The sequence below is a fragment of the Merops nubicus genome, unplaced genomic scaffold, assembly GCF_000691845.1.
Source record: "Merops nubicus isolate BGI_N331 unplaced genomic scaffold, ASM69184v1 scaffold19638, whole genome shotgun sequence".
Classification (NCBI taxonomy): Eukaryota; Metazoa; Chordata; class Aves; order Coraciiformes; family Meropidae; genus Merops; species Merops nubicus.
The window spans coordinates 75,156-94,768 of NW_008623881.1; the positions used below are offsets into that span (position 1 = coordinate 75,156).

General features: G+C 43.4%; 1 protein-coding gene across 1 annotated transcript in view; it reads left to right on the plus strand.

Annotated features, from left to right (window-relative positions):
• The window catches only part of HEPHL1 (hephaestin-like 1), a 32,748-nt gene extending 16,761 nt beyond the window's left edge, over positions 1–15,987 (plus strand). The window contains exons 9-20 of the mRNA XM_008945230.1: positions 1,893–2,104; positions 2,499–2,649; positions 3,034–3,246; positions 5,916–6,126; positions 7,712–7,851; positions 8,417–8,557; positions 11,476–11,582; positions 12,015–12,237; positions 12,966–13,105; positions 13,737–13,896; positions 15,628–15,705; positions 15,785–15,987. Of these exons, the coding sequence (XP_008943478.1) occupies positions 1,893–2,104; positions 2,499–2,649; positions 3,034–3,246; positions 5,916–6,126; positions 7,712–7,851; positions 8,417–8,557; positions 11,476–11,582; positions 12,015–12,237; positions 12,966–13,105; positions 13,737–13,896; positions 15,628–15,705; positions 15,785–15,987 (1,979 nt within the window). The remainder of the gene's footprint in view (positions 1–1,892; positions 2,105–2,498; positions 2,650–3,033; positions 3,247–5,915; positions 6,127–7,711; positions 7,852–8,416; positions 8,558–11,475; positions 11,583–12,014; positions 12,238–12,965; positions 13,106–13,736; positions 13,897–15,627; positions 15,706–15,784) is intronic.
• The last annotated feature ends 3,626 nt before the right edge of the window (positions 15,988–19,613 follow it).

A 19,613-nucleotide genomic window follows, 5' to 3' on the forward strand; every position in this document is an offset into this window, starting at 1 on the left:
AAGGTGACCTGGATCCCATCCATAGTAACTACAGAGATAATATGGTTTCTGGAAACGTTTTTGCTCCATTTGCAGCACTGAAAAGAAAACTAGTTTTCTTGTTGTCTAAATGTCTTTGTTTCCACTACAGCACATCAGAAAGAAACTCGTGGGACATAATCCCTCTTCTGAGAACTGTGCTAAGAGAATTAGGTCAACATGTAAAACTCATACATCATACAATAAAACAATACAAAAGGCTTTATTAAGTTCTGTTGTCTCCAGCTGCTGACCTTGCAAAACGACAAATTTGCCAGCAGGCCCCAATGCATCATGAAACAATTGGCTTGAGTTCGGCCCTGAAATTTTCTGCACGCATCCTAATGCTACCTATGTCAGACGTAGCTCCCTCATGGAAGTGCAGCTTCCCTCTGCTCACAGTCCTGTTGTGCTTTCATTGAACACTCCCCTGTAATAGTGTCCTTCATGCTTTGGCATGGAACAAAATTAAACCAAATCCTACAGCTCAGAAGCAGTGTGTGCAGCACACCTCAGGATCTTTGTCGAGGAACTGACTCCAGGTTCATCAACAATCTTTCTTCCCCTTCTACTCTCCTTGTGTCTTGGATTTCCATCATATCTATCCACAAGCATATACAGGTAGAGGCCCTACAGTGGCTGTAAGTTTACACTGAAGGTAAATGATTTTTCAAAGGCTGTGCATTGTATGAGTGCAGCTTATCGATGTGAAAATAATGTGTATAAACTTACCTGTAGACATCTACAGATGTTTGCAGATATCTTTTTTCAGTTGAGCTCTCAGGAAATACTCTTCCATGTTGTATTTGACACTTGTCCAATCTCAGTGTGTTTTTAACTCCACATCAGTGTTCTCCTTATTGAGCACTGTTGCAATAGTATTAAATACTGTTGAAGTAGTACTGCACTTTGTATTGCATTTTGCAGAAAATAGTATATGTTCACATGTAATACTGCTATTTTCACATGTACCTAATTCTTCAAGAGGATTCTATCGGAGTATTAGAGAAGAATGTTAGATTGGTGCAGTCTGCTGCTGCCAGACATGTCTGACTGTGCTGAGAAAATCCAGTCAATGGCTGCCTAAGTGTTAATATTTCTGATTTAATCTTTCTTAGCAAAGACCAGAAAGGTCACTCAGTACTTTTTTCTCTACAAAATGGTCAAGGCTGAACCCTTTTCCTGAATTTCAAATCCCTTTGCTAAGTCCTCTCTTAGTGAATGCCAACACTCTTTTGCAGAGGCTAAATTACATGAGTGATGCTACATCCACCCTGTGCACGGCAGCAGAAAATGGCCTTTAAAAGTTGCTTCCAAAAAAAGTAATAGCAATAGCCCTCTGGAGATTCTGGCAGATGTTCTTCTGCATTGCTATAAAAATCAAAAAGAAACAAATGCCAGGATCAGATTTGTTATGCATTTCTAAAGAGCCATAGCTGCAGCTTCACTTGCTGATGTAATTGCTTTGGTGGTGCTTAATGAAAAGCCAGAGTCTGCATTTATGCCACAGATGAATCTCACAATAGGGCAGGCAAAGCTACAAACATTAGAAGAAGCCATTTGAGCACAAGGATGAGCTTTGCATGTTTTGTTTTATTGAATCCAGATAATCCAGATAGTGTCAGAAGGTGTCTGGGTGAAGAAACTAAACTTGTTTTGCAGGGAATGGGCTTGGTTGTCCCCATAGCACAGGAGTCCAGTGAGATGTCCCCATGGCGCAAGTGCCCGGAGTCTGGGATGGTGCTCAAGCTGTGGCTGCAGGGGAGAGCTTGTCCACAGAAATCAGCAGCTATGTCTGATTCCCAGATAATGCTTCTTTGCAAGAGGACACCACCTTCCTGTAACTTGGGTCCTTCTCAATTTTCTCTCTGCAGGCTATCTGAAGCCAGGAGCCCATGTTAAGCCAGGCGAAACCTTCACATACAAATGGAGGGTGCCTGAAAATGGAGGTCCAGCAGAGAATGACCCCCCATGCCTGACCTATCTGTACTACTCTGCCACTGATGCTGTTAAGGACACCAATTCTGGCCTCGTGGGGCCTTTGCTGGTCTGTCGGAAGAACACGCTGAATCACGATGGGACACAGGTGCAAATATGTCCAGTTTCCAGCGCAGTTTTAAGAGATAAAGCAAATGACATTCCTCAGGGTAAAAGCTGACCTAGGGGGATGGTTAGGAGGATGAAACTGTGTTTCCCCAGTATTCTGGCTTGTTTGGGTTTTCCAGCTTTTCCATGCACTTATTAGCAATGAATGCATCTTTCCACCCTAACTAAATAATGGACACTTTATGTATCCTTCTGCCTGATGAAAGAGTGCCAGTTCCTGTCTCTACAAGGACACAGTAAGAAGACAGTTGCAATTTTGTGGGGAAAGAAAGCTTTTTTTAAAAAAACAAACAAACAAAAAAAACAAAACTTCATTTTAAGTTGGGTAATTCTGCAGACGTTTTTTAATGTCTTGGCTTCCTTCCTGGCTATAGAAAGGAATAGACAGAGAATTTTACCTCCTCTTTTCGATCTTTGATGAGAATGACAGCTGGTATCTGAGCAAGAATATTGAAGCATTTACTGGAGACCCTTCAAGAGTAGATGAAAACGATGAAGATTTCAAGGAATCCAACAAAATGCATGGTATGAAATATCTAGCACCTGCTAATGCTACCTTTTCTTCACTTCTATTAGGGAGATGAGTTGGCAGATTTTATCATCATTCATAGCTTACTACAGTACACTGGAGGCTGAGGTGGAAAGCTGTCAGTCAGCTTATGGTCAGCACCTGATGCTCTTGGACTGCATGTTGAAACCACAGTCACATTAGCAATGAATGCAATACATTCTCCAGGCTGAAAGGAGCTACCTAATTTATACACTTAACTGGTGTCTGTGAGGCACCCTGAAAATCTCAAAGGAGAAGTGCTACACCACAGTAAAGTCTCTTTCCAGGAAGGTGGTAGGAGGCTCTGTGGTGAGTTTCCATTGACCTTCTGCCAAGTGGACTCTTTCCTTCTCTTCTAGCTGTCAACGGATACTTGTTTGGTAACCTGCCAGGCTTGGCCATGTGCAAGGATGACAAGGTCTCCTGGCATCTCATCGGGCTGGGCAGTCACTACGACATGCACGGGGTCCATTTCCAAGGAAACACCATTGATCTGAGAGGGACAACAAGAGATGGGCTGGCCTTGTTTCCTCATTTGTCAGCGACAGCTCTGATGCAGCCAGACCGTGTGGGTATGTTTGTGAACTTATCTTGGTGGTGTGGCACATGCAAAAGTCAGGCAGCCAAAATAACCTTTGGTGAGATGCTCTGCTCTGCATGAGGGAGCCTGAAAGCATGGAGACTGTGGGGACCTGGTGTAGCTAAAAAATCAGGCTGGGCTGGTTTTCTGGAAAGATTCTATAAATCAGATATGTATGTGCACCCAAGAGCAGAGGCTTTGATGACCTTGGGATAGGCAGAGAGATAACTAACAGAATGCTCTCAGAATTTCCATAACTCTCATAACAGGCTTTCTGAGCAAAGATAAAATTCACTGCTATGCAGATAGCATCATTTAGGGTATTTTAGAACTTTAGTAATAGTTTTTTAACAATAGTTAGTCCTAAAGACTATTATTAGTTTCTTCAGAAGGTTACACATTAGAGATACTTTTAATTCTCATGTATAACCCAATGACACAGTCTTCAAACTCAGAAGGGGCAAATTGTTGGAGACAGCAGAGAAGCTTCACGACAAAGAGTGCAACATTACTTTTCTTTGCCTTGGTGCAACTGTTTAAATCAACAGAGTCATCAGAGTTGTGCAAGGCTATGCCAAGGCAATCCTTGGCTGGAACACCTGAGAGAAATACCAGACCTTTGGTGCTGGTGCCTGTAAGACAGCAGATTCTTTTCTTATGCGTGTCCTATACATTTCTGCCATCTGTCATGGAACAGCACTGCAGGACTCACACTAAACAATATGTTCTAGGAAATTAATTTTTACCAGCTAACCTCCTACTGGCAATAAGGGAAACTGGATGAATTATCAGATCTTCACAACCATTAAGGCATGTGATTTTCTTTAACTGCATGTTATTTTACCTTTTCATCACTTTTGTTTGAGAAGCACAAGAAATGGACTGAGATCCAGTCTGCACAGAGCTATGCTTCTAGTTTTGGTTCCACCACTGACTCACATACAAAGACACTGTGACAGTTCTCTTCTCATTCACAAGAGTGCTAGCAGGCTCAGTTTTGCAGGACTACATTGTGGACAGCTTCTTCTTAAGTGGGAAGAAGAGGACAAGAATCCAAATCAGCCCACAGATATGCCAAAAGATGCTCCTACTGGCACATTAAGGTTTACTGGCAAGCTTGTTTCTACTGCCAGACACCTGATCATTTGCTTTTCAGAACTCCCTTGGCTCAGCTTCTCTAACTCAAATAGTTAGAAGTAATCTATGGAGATTTTTGAGCAAAGATGGAGCAAGCCAGTGTTTCCTACAGAGCAAAAAGTTAATTGCTGGCTTATGGATCTCAAATTGTGTCTGCATTCACATTTCACTTTTAGCTGAAGAACCTGTTGTAATGTAGAAGTCACAAGCCACAGCTCTGCAGTGTCTTATGTGCATGCTTACTTTTGAGTGTGTAAACATCAGCCTGAATCCCCATCCTCTTACATCTCGGAACCATATAGTGCATGGTAACTAAAGGAGATGATTGGTGCATATCCATTTTATCAACTGGTTTCTCCTTCAGTCTCCATAGTTTTTCCCAGCCAGCTGGCTCTAAGGAGAGCAGCTCTGGTGCCAGCACAATTGGCAGTGGAGTGCTCTGGTGTGGTGCACAGGTGGGGTTCCTGAACTGGGGGAAACCTCTGAGGAAGCTGAGAGAGGCAGTGAGTTTGGAGACGATACCAAGTTAGGCAGGTGTGTTGATCTGCTTGAGGGTAGAGAGGCTCTGCAGAGGGATCTGGACAGGCTGGATGGGCTGAGGTCAATTGGATGAGGTTTAACAAGGCCAGGTGCCAGATCCTGCACTTGGGTCACAACAACCCCAGGCAATATTCCAGGCTTGGGGAGGAGTGGCTGGAAAGCTGCCTGGCAGAAAAGGACCTGGGAATGTTGGTGGACAACATGAGCCAGCAGTGTGCCCAGGTGGCCAAGAAGGCAAATGGCATCCTGGCCTGGATCAGAAATGGTGTGTCCAGAAGGAGTAGGGAAGTGATCATGCCCCTGTACTCGGCACTGGTGAGGTCACAGCTTGAGTACTGGGTTCAGTTTTGGGTCTCTCTCTCCAAGAAGGACATGGAGGTGCTGGAGTGTGTCCAAAGAACGGTAACAAAGCTGATGAAGGATGTAGAGCACAAGTCTTCTGAGGATTGGCTGAGGGAACTGGTGTTGTTTAGCCTGGAGAAAGAAGGCTCAGGGGAGACCTTCTCATTCTCTACAACTACCTGAAAGAAGGTTGTAACAGGGCAGGGATCGGTCTGTTCTCCCAAACAGCAAGAGACAGGACAAGAGGAAATGGCCTCAAGTTGCACCAAAGGATGTTTAGGTTGGATATTAGGAAAAATTTCTTCACTGAAAGGGTTGTAAAATACAGGCTGCCCAGGAAAGTGGTGGAGTCCCCACCCCTGGAGGGATTTAAAAGACTTGATGAGGTGCTGAGGAATCTGGTTTAGTGGTGGACTTGGCAGTGCTGAGTTTACAGTTGAGTTGATGATCTTAAAGGTCTTTTCCAACCAAAACAATTCTATGATTATACGTAAGCATCCCCTCACTTGACTTTCCACACAGTATCACACATTAGGTTTGTCTGAGGACAGAGCAGTGACGTACAAGGCACAGGACCTAATTTGCCAAGCTGCTTTTAAAAGTTTTTAAAATTGTCTAAATCTCATACACTTTCCTGTCCAGGCACATTCAAAGTGGTTTGCAGGACTTTTGATCACTTTGCTGGTGGGATGAAACATCTCTACAAGGTCAGCAGCTGCCGTAATACCACCCGAGCCCAGCAGCAGCACGGAGCCATGAGGCTCTACTACATTGCTGCAGAGGAGCTGGAGTGGGACTATGCCTCAAATAAGAGCTCAGCACCGAAGATTTACAACAGCAGCTTCGAGGAAAGGTATCCAAAGGAAAAAAACATTTATTGGCATGGGGCACACTCATAGTAGAGGGGAAATTTTGAAGCATCCTTTCATGAAGCCTGTCTCATACTTCTTAGGATGCAGTCTTTGCTGAACAAAACAAGAGAAAATGTATTTATAAAGTGACAGCCTCTCAGACTAGACTAGATTATAGGCAGCATTTTTAACTGTTTTCATCTCGTAGTGTCGTGTAATGCTGTTGAGCCCATGAAGGCTTCCAACTTCCTAAATCCATGTGTGAGTTCCAACCATGGCTCAACCCTACAACGATGCCCCCCCAGCCCTCTCTTCTCCCTTCCTCACCCTCCCCAGTCAGCCCATCCCAGCGCTCTGGTTTTCACAGAGAAGAAACCTAGGTATGTGTCCTAGCTATGACCCACGCAAGCAGTGCAGGTGCATTAGGGAGGAGCTGAGCCTGCTCCACTGCAGGTCTACACTGCACTGTTGCTGAGGAATAAAAAGCATGTGCAGAAGATACATGTTCCAGATGATATCACATAGGGAGATCTCCGAGACTGCTTTAGTGAAAATGAAAGGAAACAAGGAGCATATTTTAAAAATAAACCTTAGAAAAGTGGCATCCTGTAAAGAGGAAGAGTATGGTGGAGTCAGTAGAAAATATACCTGACGAGTAGTGATGGATGAAGAGTGTTTAAAGAAAATATTATCTCCAGTATTGTCAAAGGCTGCTGTGGCACACACGGTTTATTACTACAGTAAGCAGTATTCCTAGGGCATTTTTTGCTTTTATTTAGTACATTGTGAGCCAACCTCACAACTCCCCTGCCAGGGGCACCTTGGAGATGAGCCGCCAGGAGACAGAGCTGATCTCAGAAGAGGGTGAGCACTCTCCTGGGCAGCTGGTACACGAGTGTCCTCTGCTGGCCAGACAGCCTTCTGGGACTCCACAGGAGAAGCAATGAGCTGTGCGTGACTGCCCAGATCTGTAGGGGACAAAAGAAAAAAGCATCCTCTGCCAGATGCAGAAAGAAAAAGACATTTCTCACTCTATCTTCATGCTGGAAATGTATTCAGCCTTGTGCAGTACACAGCAGCAGGAGGGCAGGGTAAAACAGCCCCCTCTTATCTCAGATGATGGCATTTGCTTTCAGAAGGTCAGGCTTCAGTTATTGTGTTCCTGTAGCTGACTAATAGCCAAGATAGTGGAAGTAGCCATTGTGATAAGAGGATTCTGGTTTGCAGGGACAGGCAGTATCGTTTATTGGAGCAGGGGATGCAGCTGGAGATTGGCTAAACCCATTCTTAGCTTAAACTTCACCTCTGCTCTGACAGCTCTGGTGAAGGATTTCTATTCCCAAAAGTTTGTGGCCAGTGCAACATATCCTGAGATTTACCTCTTTGAAAAGAGTGTGCAGTTAGTGAGGATTATCACTGTTATTGTTTGGTGTTTAAAATCTCTGGTAGCACCCAGGGCTTCACACCAATCAGCACATTGGACCAAGCTGTATATTGTTAGCACATCTGTTGTGAATAACACAACAGTTACTAGCATTTATATATGTGAGGTTTAGTTCTTTTAATTTTTGTCTTTTTATTTTGTAGCTATGGGCATGTTTTCCTAAGCCAAGCAGAAGATCTGATTGGTTCAAAATACAAGAAGGTGGTTTACAGGGAGTACACGAGCAGCAACTTTACGCAGCGCAAAGTGAGGACAGAGGAGCAGGAACACTTGGAAATCCTAGGCAAGTAGCTCTCATGGCTCACAGCCTGAGCCTAATAAGTCAGAGGATTGCTTTCCAAAATCTAGGAATTTTTGAAGCTTTCTTTAAACAGAAAACAAGGAACACCGATACCTTTTCCAGGTGATCAGTGATTTTACACTCAATTTGAGTAATTGCTGAGTGTAAAGATACTTTCACTCAATATCATTCATTCATTTTTAGAATGAAACTAAAGAACTCACACTCAAACATGAATAAGGAGCTTTCTAGTGAGTACTAACAGGGAAGATGCCAAAATGACAGTTCTTTCGAAATTTTTCTTTAAAAACAAACTGTCCAAAGACCTGTCTCCAGAGTGAACAATTCTTCTCATTGACTGAAAAGAAAAAAAGATTATTTATATATATGGAGTTCTCATCAGCTAACAAACCAGATTTGATAGCTTTGCTGAAAGAAGAGAAGAGAAGAGAACAAGGGTTTGAGAAAGACCTCGGCCCCTTTCCTAGGCCAGGCTATTGAAAGTGGGCTAAATTCAGAAAACCCAGAAAACCAGCATTAATCACCAGCATCTTCTGGTTCAATTTAGGGCCATTACTCCACGCTGAAGTTGGTGACTCTGTACTGATCATGTTTAAGAACAAAGCCAGCAGGCCTTACTCAATAAGTGCACATGGTATAGAAGAAGTGGGTTGCGAAGAACAACCTGAGACACCGATTACCCTCCCTGGTAAGACTCTTCTTTTTTTTTTTTTTTTTTTTAATTTGAGCTACTAAGGCTATATATAAAAGCATTTTAACACATGAATGATAATCCCTTTTTCAAGCTGACACATACCTATATGCTTTTCCAGGCATAATAAGCTCAAAGTTCATTCAGATAGGATTCTTTGTTGTTCCACATGCAGGTTCTTGACCAAGTGAGCATGTTTGGGCAGGGAATGAACCTTTGTTCCTATCAGGGTAGAAACAGCAAGGTAATATCACTGGACAACCTCCAAAAAAGGCAGAAACAGGCCCAGAATCATAGCAACAGAAGTGTAAGCCAGCATTGCATTTGGCTTCAGACTGACACTTTAACAATGTTCTAAAGACTGAGAAGCTCAGTGGTAGAGTTGTAGTTGGCAATATTAACTCTGCCTCTCTTAATCTATACAGAAATGAGATTTGCTTTCAGAGCTGATGCATAAAATGCAAAATGTAGCTGTACTTAAATTTTTCTGTTAGTTTTTATATTTTAGTAGGAAGTCAGACTCAAACCCAGGCATTATAGTCAATCCAAAATGCACATACCTTTACTTTCCATCACCCATGTAATTTTTTTCACAGTATTTGTGAGATTCAGCGCAAAGCTAAATGAAAAAAAAAAATCTAATGTACTGAGCCTCTACAAGCTGAATGTCTTTTCCTGAAAATAGCTGTATCCATACAGTGCAGTCACACAGAAATTCCTGGCCAAATGTGAGCCAACATCTGGCTTGCTGGAATTTGACAAATGAGTACCTGAGGTTAATATATATTAAAAAAAAAAAAAAAAAAAAAAAAGGAGAGGAGCTGACTTGTATGGTTGCCTTGTTTTGTTATGTGCTCCATGATGTTGATGCTGTTTTGTTGACAGTCAAGGTATGTAACACTGGAAACACTACTGTCATGTCTCCTGTGTCCACACGGGAGCAGGCTTGGGGTGAGTTAGAGGAGGGAAGATGTGTGCATTTGACAGTAAGCCAAAGGAAAGGAAGGGGTCTTCACCAAGATCTAAGGACAGCCTTTTCCTTAGGAGTTTGGAAGCAGACATTAACATGGAAAACAAGTGTCTCAAAACAAGAGTAAATCCTGGGCACAGTCCCCACCACCATCATCTAGAAATCCTCACTGTCTGACTTCCTCATCTACGCTGGGCTGCTCACCCCAAGCTTCCCAGACCCCATCTAGTTCTACTAAATCCCAAACCAGTCATCAGTAAGACTTATGTCTTGCTAGGCTTTGCTCCCAAGAGCACTCCCAGCTCCTCAAAAGACTGTGGATGACACGGAAAGAGATGCAGAGAGCAGATACACAGCAGCCTGAACCAAAACAGCTCTCAGCTGCCTCAGCTTTGTCCTCTCCTTGTTCATTCCTCCATTTCCCAGCAGCAAATATGGAGGAAACATCCATTTCCTTCTTGTTTATCAGCATGTTCAGAGGTTATGCTTCATTGGCACTTCAAAGACAGGTCTTTGATGCTATCTGAAGTGTCTCAGGTTTTAGGTACAGTGGAGTTTTTGCCATCTACAGCCTCTGAATTTCCTGAAGTGAGGAGTAAAAAAGCAAGGAAGTGGTGAAGGACTACGGCCAGGCTGTCTTCTCACATTATGTCCCCTGAAAAGGGGCAATGACACGGAAGTTAGATACAGGTGGATGATAAAGTCTTCTCTGGTGTATGTCTCCATGGCATGAATGCTTCTGAGACTGAGTGGTCTTGTTAGTGTTTTCTGTCCTTTTACTGTAAGGATGTGTCTTGAAAGCCCTTCTGATCTCTGCTGAAGTGTGTAAACCCATGCTGTAATGAACAGAAGGTGCTTGTCCTGTGAGATTAAATTGCAACATTTAAGTGAGACTCACCTCATACAGTGTGACACTTGACAGTCACTGTTTCTTTTTTTGTAGTTATTGCTGTGCAGTGAAACCCACTATTGTGTGATCCATCAGAATGGTGCAGTGGCTCAATGGTACAACTAGTTCAGTCACTTCACAACCATTTAAGCTTGAATACTCTCCTTTGTGACCAGGGAAGAGTTTTGGGCCAGAGAGTGCCTGGTTCAACACTTCTCCACCACTTAAAAGGGCAAGGTGTTAACCACATTGTGGCCTCCTACCCTTCCCTGCAGTGCCAGAAAAGAAAAAAAAAAAAAAAAAAAAAGACATGAAAACACAACACAGTCAGGTAATCTGAACATAGATGTGCAGAGAACTGATCCTCACCCAAACAGATAATTTCAGCATCAGATTGTTCTGTTTTTTTTAAATCAGGGGTCAGGGTATCTCTGCTCAGGGAGAACATGGCAGAGGTGATGGCTTTTGGGAAGGGACAGGGGCTCTTCAGTGACTGCTGGGGTGCAGGGTCTTAGCTGGAAGAGGAAAGGCCCCCTCTGTTGTTTCCAGTCAGCAGGTTGGTATGTATTCAGCTCTTCTCTCCTGGCCCAGAGCTGATACACTGCTGCAGCACCACCTGCAAAATTCCAGTGGCAACTGCCACATCTTTGTGCCCTTTTCAACTGAGAAAGGCCAAGGAACATTCTCTAGAGCTTGGCTTCCAACATCTTCAACTGACCTTAAATGTTGACATCCAAGATCATTGATCTGCTCTAAGTTTTACCCAGGGAGAAAGCTGAAGAGTCCTATCTCCAAACTTCACTCTGTAGAATGTCACTGCTACCAGCATCATTTGCAGATCTCCTTTTCTGGGGCTATCTGCCTTCATTTACACCACTGGAACTTCATCGACCTCCTGAAAAGCAGAACCATATCCATATCCTATTGCTGCATGCTTCCACAGATAGTTTTGATGCAGATCATTTTTTTATGAGGATGGTAGCAGGTCTCAGTTTCATGTTATTTAAAGCCTCTAACACCCAGCTGCTCTTGGTAAAATTGTTCTCTCTGTTTCAGGGGAAATAAACACCTACAGGTGGAATGTTCCAGAACGATCCGGCCCTGGTAAAACAGACCCAAATTGTATCACTTGGGTTTATTATTCAACAGTTAATTTTGTAAAGGTAAATAAAAAATGGTCATTAAAGATGACATCACTTTGGATAAGGCATCCTGCCTTCCATAATGTTTCTGAAAGGATCCTGCTTTACATTTATGCAAGAATCATGGGTTAGAGGAACATTCACAGAGCTAGATGCCTTGTCCTCTTTGATAGCAGTTGCACATGCCTGGGTAATTTAATATACAGACATCCCTGGGGATACACCATGGTAATGTGATTCCCTCCTTAATAGCTGAAGGGATGCTGGGTCAAGGCAAGTCATTGCTTGGGTACATTAACACAGGGACACGCAGGGAAAGATATCTCTAATCAGACAGAGTAACTGTTTTTTCTCATCTGATAGGAAAATATAATTTAATCTTTATTTAATCTGTATCTGTTTCATAACTGAATGAACTGAAAATCTGTAATACATATATTAATTTTATTTCAGGATACATACAGTGGTCTGATTGGACCTCTTGTAGTCTGCAGAAAAGGAGTTCTAGATGAAAGAGGTCTAAGGAAAGACATTGATCGTGAATTTACTCTTCTGTTTATGGTGTTTGATGAAAATCAATCCTGGTATTTGAAACAAAATATCGAAACATACCTTCATGAGAATCCTGATGATTTTAATTCCACTAAGAACTTCGTAGAAGGCAACAGCAAGCATGGTATGTAGGACTCGGTGGCAGCAGCCAAGAGGACAGAGGTTTATTTTTTACAGCCCTTTTAGGAAGACATTGGACTTGGTCTGCAATTACTCAACAACACGACAACTTCACAAACTGCATCTCTGGAAACAAATTTCATGAGACCCAGCCAAGATATTTTTCTAACAAGACAGTTTAACATTCTTTGGAAGCAGCTGCCCTGTCAGACTTCCCTTGTTGTTTGGGAGCTGTGTTTGTTGCAGACTTGTTCTGTAGGAGCATAAGGGTGATGTTTGAAAACTGTGCCTATAGTAACAACCAGCCCAGGAGCCAGGCAGAACAGAGTGGATAGGGGCAGGAATGGCTCTGGCAAAGCTAACTTCTCTTTCTACACATGGTGCCCACTTCAGGCAATGACTCTACTTCCTATTTTTCCATGTAGCTTCTTGGAACTAAACCTGTTTGCTCAGGAGCTAGATCTCAGCCAGTAATAAACCTATCCAATGCTTTTCAGGACAGGGGAATGGTCGCTGCTCTGTGCTTAGATGATTTGGAAAGTGAAACAAAAATGTGACTGTCTCCCTGCGATGGCAGTGGTCACTACGGAGAGCCCTCGCCTGGCCATATGTGCCTGTCCTCCCTCTGCCTGGGCACCCTTCTCCCCAGAAAGTATGAAAGGGTGTCTGAGTGGAGGTTATCACCTGTACCACGGCCAGTTATTAATCAGGCCTATTTTGTCATTCTTCCAGCAATCAATGGGAAGATTTATAACAGTCTCCTGAGTCTCACGATGAATGAAGGTGATAGGACAAACTGGTATTTGATAGGAATGGGCAATGAAGTGGATATACACACGGTTCACTTCCATGCACAGACCTTCATCTTCAAGGTTGGTAAAATTAATTAAAGTAAAATATTTATAGCATGATGGGAAATTTCTGGGAAAAAAAAAAAAAAAAAAAAAAGTCCAGGTTCTAGCCTGGTTTTGTAGTTTGGGCACAGAGCCTCAGGCTGATGCTGAGGTCAATGGAAGTTTTGCATCTGAAGGAAATGAATACGGTCCTTGCAAATTTTCTGTTGCTCTGAGCCTGTTATGAAACACAAATAAATTTCACTATTAGAAGATGTGGTTTGATGGGTTAAAATACATATTTACCCATGGGTATAAGGAAGATACAGGGAGGAAATCAGAGATAATTATGCCTACTTAGAGTATCCTTTGAGAGCTTGCCACTGGAAGCATTATCTAAAAAGTCTGTCTTTTAATTAAACACGTGCAAACCAGCATTTGAAGTCCTCAGGAGAGGTCTCCTGTTGTTAATTAATTGATTGAATAAATGAGACATGTCCACAGACCTCAGTTTCCCTGGATAAGATTCAGTGGAAATTTATAAGAAGCATTTTATCTGCCTTGAAGAGTTGAAAGTCTAATTTATCTAATTATTAAAATGGAATATTTTAGTGCCCATGGGGGATTTTTGAGGCACGACTTTCACGATGCTGGTTTTGTCTTGCCACAGACAGATAAGGACCACAGAGGAGATGTATATGACCTTTTCCCTGGGACTTTCCAGACAGTTGAACTCACAGCAGAAAACCCTGGAACGTGGCTTCTGCACTGCCATGTAGCTGATCACATCCATGCTGGCATGGAGACGACCTACACCATCAATAAATCAGGTGCAGTATCAGAAACATGTCCTAGGACTCGGAGGTGGTATCACAACAGATCAAATGGAGGGTGGGGAGGAAAGGAAGAGAGCTAATGTCACTGCTGCATCCTGCACGCTGGTGGGATGCACCTGCACATAACTGCCCTGGCCAGGCAGCATTTTCTAGGGACAGGACAAACACCCCTAAGGACACGGCCAAGACAGTAACCTTTGTTGCACTCTGCAACTTAAAAACAGTTGGTGCTTCACAAGAGCCCTTCTCTGACAGTGGCAGCCTGCAGACCATTGGTCATCTGCAGGTGGCGCAGAAAACAACTACAAAGCTATTTTTCACCTTGCTGGTGTGTGTGGGAGTGCCTGCAGACCAGCATGGTGCTGGGTCCTCCCTGCAATCCTTGCTGTCTCACAGAGTTATTCAAACTCCTTCCTGCATGGGCAGAGACCAGCTGAGCCAGAAGATGCTCCAGAAAATGGTTGTTCATCCTGTCCAAGAAATAGGTGATCCTTTGACTAAGAATTTGGAAAACTTTTTCAATGATGCTGGTCCCTTCCACCACTTGTGAGTGAAGGCAAAAGTGCTTTGTAAACCTGTCAACATCACATAATTTCACTAAACATCTGGATCCAGCATCTCCTGCTTGGGTCCCCACTGTGCTTGCTACACTCTACAGAGGTTGCAACAGTGCCAGCAAGCACACCTCATGACTGTAAACCTGTAGTACCAGGAAGACAAATGTAAAGCCCAGTGTAGCCAAAACACTCCTTCCCTGGATAAGGTGAATTTATTTTATACCATATACTGATGTGGGCTGTGAAACTTCAAATGAAAAGCAAAGGCAGAACAAATCATAGAATGGTTTGGGCTAGAAAGGTCCTTCAAAGATCATCTAGTTCGACCCCACTGTGTAGAGCAAGGACATCTTCACAGAATCACACAGAATCACACAGAATCACAGAATAGCAGGGGTTAGAAGGGACCTCTGGAGAGCATTCAGTCCAAGCCCCCTGTTGAAGCAGGTTCACCTAGAGCAGGTTGCACAGAAATGTGTCCAGGCAGGTCTTGAAAACCTCCAGAGAAGAATATTCCACAATCTCTCTGGGCAGCCTGCTCCAGGGCACCCTCAAAGTCACCCTCAAAGTAAAGAAGGTTTTCCTTACGTTCAGGTGAAACTTCCTGTGTTCTGTTTGTGCCTGTTGCCCCCTGTCCTACCACTGGGCACCACTGAAAAGAGATCTGCCCCACCCTCTTGACACCAAGCCTTCAGATACTTACAAACATTGATACTTACAAACATACTTACAAATCCTCAGCCTTTTCTTCTCCAGGCTAAATAGCCCCAGGTGTCTCAGCCTTTCATCGAATGACAGATGCTTTTCTTCCATTAGATCAGGTTGCTCAAAGCCCATTCAACCTGAACTTGAACGCTTCCAACGATGGAGCATTCACAACTTCTCTGGGCATCCTGTGTGTGCCTCACCATCCTCATCATACAGAATATCCTCCTTATGCCCAATTAAAATCTACCCTCCTTTAGTTGAAAACTGTTACCCCTTGTCCTATTGCTACAGTGAGTTGCAAAGTAACAGAGATGCCTACAAAGAAGGGGGATGTTACCCACAGAGCTGCCCAGAGCAACACCTGTGCTGATCTAATAATGATTTCTGTTCAGAACAACAAGGTAAAAGAGGTCTTTATTAAGGCTTCCAACTTAACTGTGCTTTTTGTGTCTCTGCACAGAGCGGAAAACTCCTTCAGGAGAATTCACAACTGGAGCATATGAGACATCTACCGCAAAAAATAGAACCACTGCAAAGGGTGAGGATTTTTTAAAATGTCCCTAAAGATTCTTCAGATTCATGTGCAGATCTCTTATGAGCTACTTCTCTTTTAACAGATAATGACAACAAATGGGACAATTTTTTTGGTAAACCTTTGAGTCCTGGAGAAGCCAGCCTAATATTCGCAGCCTTTTTTTGCATTGGACTTGTTCTGCTGTCAACAGCACTGGTCTTCTTCTGCCTTGTCACTCGCCAAGGAAGCAGGATCCATTACACGGCTCTGGATGACAAAAGTGCACTTCTAACAGATTCCCTGTAAACCCCTGCTTTCCCCATCGTTCACGGAGCCCCACCAGATTTCATGACATACTGCCAATAAAACCGGAGCAAGACGTATGTTGATAGTCCAACCCTGCAGCCAGCGCCCACAAGAGTGAACGTGAGCTGTAGGGTTCAGCTCCGAGAGTGACGTACCACCCATCACCATTTCCGCTTCTCTGGAGTTCAGCTGAGTTTTGCCCGAGATCAAATTTGGCAGCAGAGCAGAGCAGCACATGTCTTGGCATCCACACCGTCTGCAGAGGATTTCCACAGGGGTAAGGAGTGGGCGGCATGGCATCCGCATGCTCTGTGCACCAACTCAGGGTTTACACTAGGGAATAAATTCCACCAGGGACTGCTTTAAGCCTGCAGGCTTCTGAAAGAGCAGGGGTTGCTCTGTAAGTCCCTGCTGTTTCCCAAAGTCTGGCTCAATTAATTCACTGACATCTAAACAATTCTCATTTTTTTCTCCCTATTTAATGAGGAAATTTTGCACCAGGGACAGATTTTTAAAGGCACTTAGGGACCTACCAATATATTTTAGCATTTGATGGAATTTAGCAATGCCTCTGCTGTCAGTTTCTAACAGTTTTTTTAAATCCCTTTAAAAGTCTACGCCTGAGGAAATTAGTTGACTTTGTAATTGCTGCTCGTTGTGGTCCTGATTCTGTACCTCTTCTTTGCACCAAGTAGCACCTCACTCCAACTCTGTGATGAAGCCATCAGGATGCTGATGGTTGTGCTTTGCGAGGCAGACAAGCAGAATCAGGCCATGTTTAGTGATACTTGAATGTTTATAGATAATTTTTAATTACATGTTTAATTACATTACAATTGCTCATTCTTGCTTGCTCACATCAGCTTCAGCTCTTGCAGAGGAACTCCAGAACAAAAACATCTATGAAACTGTTTATCCAAATTTGATTTTGAATGTAAATTCAAGTTGCTGGGGTTTTAATTTTTTTTTTTTTTTTCCATTTCTGTATTCTGAAGTGTGTTGAAATGTAGGAAACATTACTGCAAATCACTGCTATTATAGCTTAATGGTATCCTGGATTGATGTCCAATCAACCAATATGTTGAAGTTTCTTTGATATTTCTTAGTTATTTATCAATTCTTTTTTTCACCCCTGGTCATTTAAAAGCACACACGTGAGGTAGAACTGCAGGACTGAGCCCAAATAGGAGTTAAACCATAGTAATAAACACTTTCAGACTTCTTCTCTAAATCTTCCCTTTGAGCTGAAAAAAAACTCTAAGTTCTTTCATCTTTCTGTTTTGTAAACATTAAAATTGAGTTCTCCTGTTCTGTGTAAAAACACTCTGTCTGTGCTGAATGTTTGTTCTCTGTATAAATACAAAATTAAAGCCTTTCATTTAAACATACACTGATAATAAAGGAAATTATTTGGTACATTCTTTTTAGAGTAGCTAATGTGTCTGACTTTTTAGAAACAGAATCATAAATATCTTTTGACCAGAGAAAATAGCCAGCCAAAGTGATTACAATGATAATAATCCAGTTATTTGTATGAAGCTTCCAGCACAGTTAATCTCATTTAGCACACTTGTCAGCTGGATTTCAGCTATGAAACAAGCACAAAGCTTCCAAAGGGCCTGAGGATGTCACCACTACTTGTCCAGGTGACACAGCCTGCTACAGAGAGTGTCAAGCATCGCAGAAAGCATAAAGCACTCAGTTTACCATTGCTCGCCTGGTGCAGGCAGCCCCATGGCCAGCCATGCCCAACACCTGTGTAGAAGGACAGCATCTGGGTTGAGCTGAAGCCCCAGTGGGAACAGAGGAAAGCAACAAAATGAACAAAAGCATAAAACAAATGTCACCAGGGCAGGCATGTTCCCCACAGAGTGCTACAGGCCCTCAAGTATGAAGAATTTGGATTATGAACTTGAGGAGCAATTGGAAACTGTCCTAGCACCAAAAACTTGGAAGGTAACAAATGGATGATCAACCTTTAAAACTTGCCAGAGGAATAAGCAGCTCTGACACCCACACAGTGAAAACTTGTTGAAACCATTCAAAAAAACAAACCAAACCAAATCAAAGAAAAACAAACAAACAAACAAACAGCAACAAACCCAGCGGAAAGTGGCCAAAGCAACAAAACAGGTAATGGAATTATTGATACTTTTTTTTTTTTTTTAAATGAAATGTCTGTTTCAGTGAGATTTTTGAAGGACTTAACATATAGGTAAGAGACCTGGATGAATATAGCCTGCTTACATTTCTGCAAGACATTTCAGAGGTCCTTGGTTGAAGCTTCTTAAGGAAATTAAATCATCATGGGATGAAAGGAAAGGTCCATGGAGGTTAAATTAACCAAGTTAACTGGTAAAAAGAAATTAAAAAGTGGCCAGATTTCATGTGGAAAGTCACTCATGGGGTGCTGCAAGGATCCTTAACTCTTCATTATTTTCTGTAAGTGGTGTGAAAAAGTGACGAAGTTAAGTGACAATCATAAGTATGCATGGCATGAAAAATAGTTGATAAAAAGCTAAAATTACTGATACATTTACAGTAGTACTTGTGGAAAAAGGCAGTCCTAGCCCTTTGTGCATCATACTGTCTAGGCATCTCAGAAAGGGTTTTTATTTAATAGATGACCAACATTAGTTGCTTTTCAGTGGGCAGAAAGGCAACTGGACATTGGGTATCAGAGGAATTAAGGATAGAGCAAACTAGAAAACAACTTAGTACCATTACATAAATGTCTGGGGCACCTGCATCTTGAGTGCAGCATGAGTCACGTCCTCTGGCCCCATCCAGGAGAGGACTCGGCACCACAACAGCACAGAATGAGCAAGAAAGAGAATCTGTCATAGAACAGTTTCCATATGAGGAATGATTTCCTTGGATTACGACTTGGAAAAATGAAAAGGACAATGGAAAGCAGATACAATAATGGTTTTATAAAGGGAGAGTTGAGCAGAGAAGGGAACGGTTTGCCTCTTTTGGCAGAAGTAGTATGAGCTAGGGGAGTGCTATACACAAAGTCCAGCACAGGAGGTGTCTCTTCACGGCATGGCCAGCAACCTCTGCAGATCCTGGGCTGGGGGGCTGAGAATGCACCCACCTCACAGAGGGTCGGAAAGCAACTGGAAAAATATAAGAGGGGGAAATAAATTGAGGTTTATTAAAGGTGAAGGCACCCCTCTGACTCCCACAAAAAGCGACTTGGGACGTGGCAGTGGTGACCAGACACTTTGGGTGGGGAAAATGCCACAGTACATGGCGCTAGGTAGATTAAGGGCTTGGAGCTTCTGTCCGACGGGTGGGGAGGTGAGTGCTGAGAGAGCTGGGACCGCTCAGCGCGGGGGAGAGACGGCTCAGCTCCAAGGGGGAGCGCGGCAGCGGGTGCCGGCAGCCGGTGGGAGGGAGGCGCAGAGGGAGCCAGGCTCCTCGGCGGGGCCCAGCGGTGGATCAGGGGCGATGGCTGCAAATTGCAGTACAGAAAGCCTCCGTCCCTGGGGACAGCCCCTGGCGCTCCGAGCTGTAGGGGCTGCACGACCCCACCTCCTGCCGTCTGTCCCTCTCCTCGTTCCCGGCGGGGAGGATCCCCCCTTACTCCCGCCCCGTCGGGCGGAGCCACCGGGGCCGGGCCG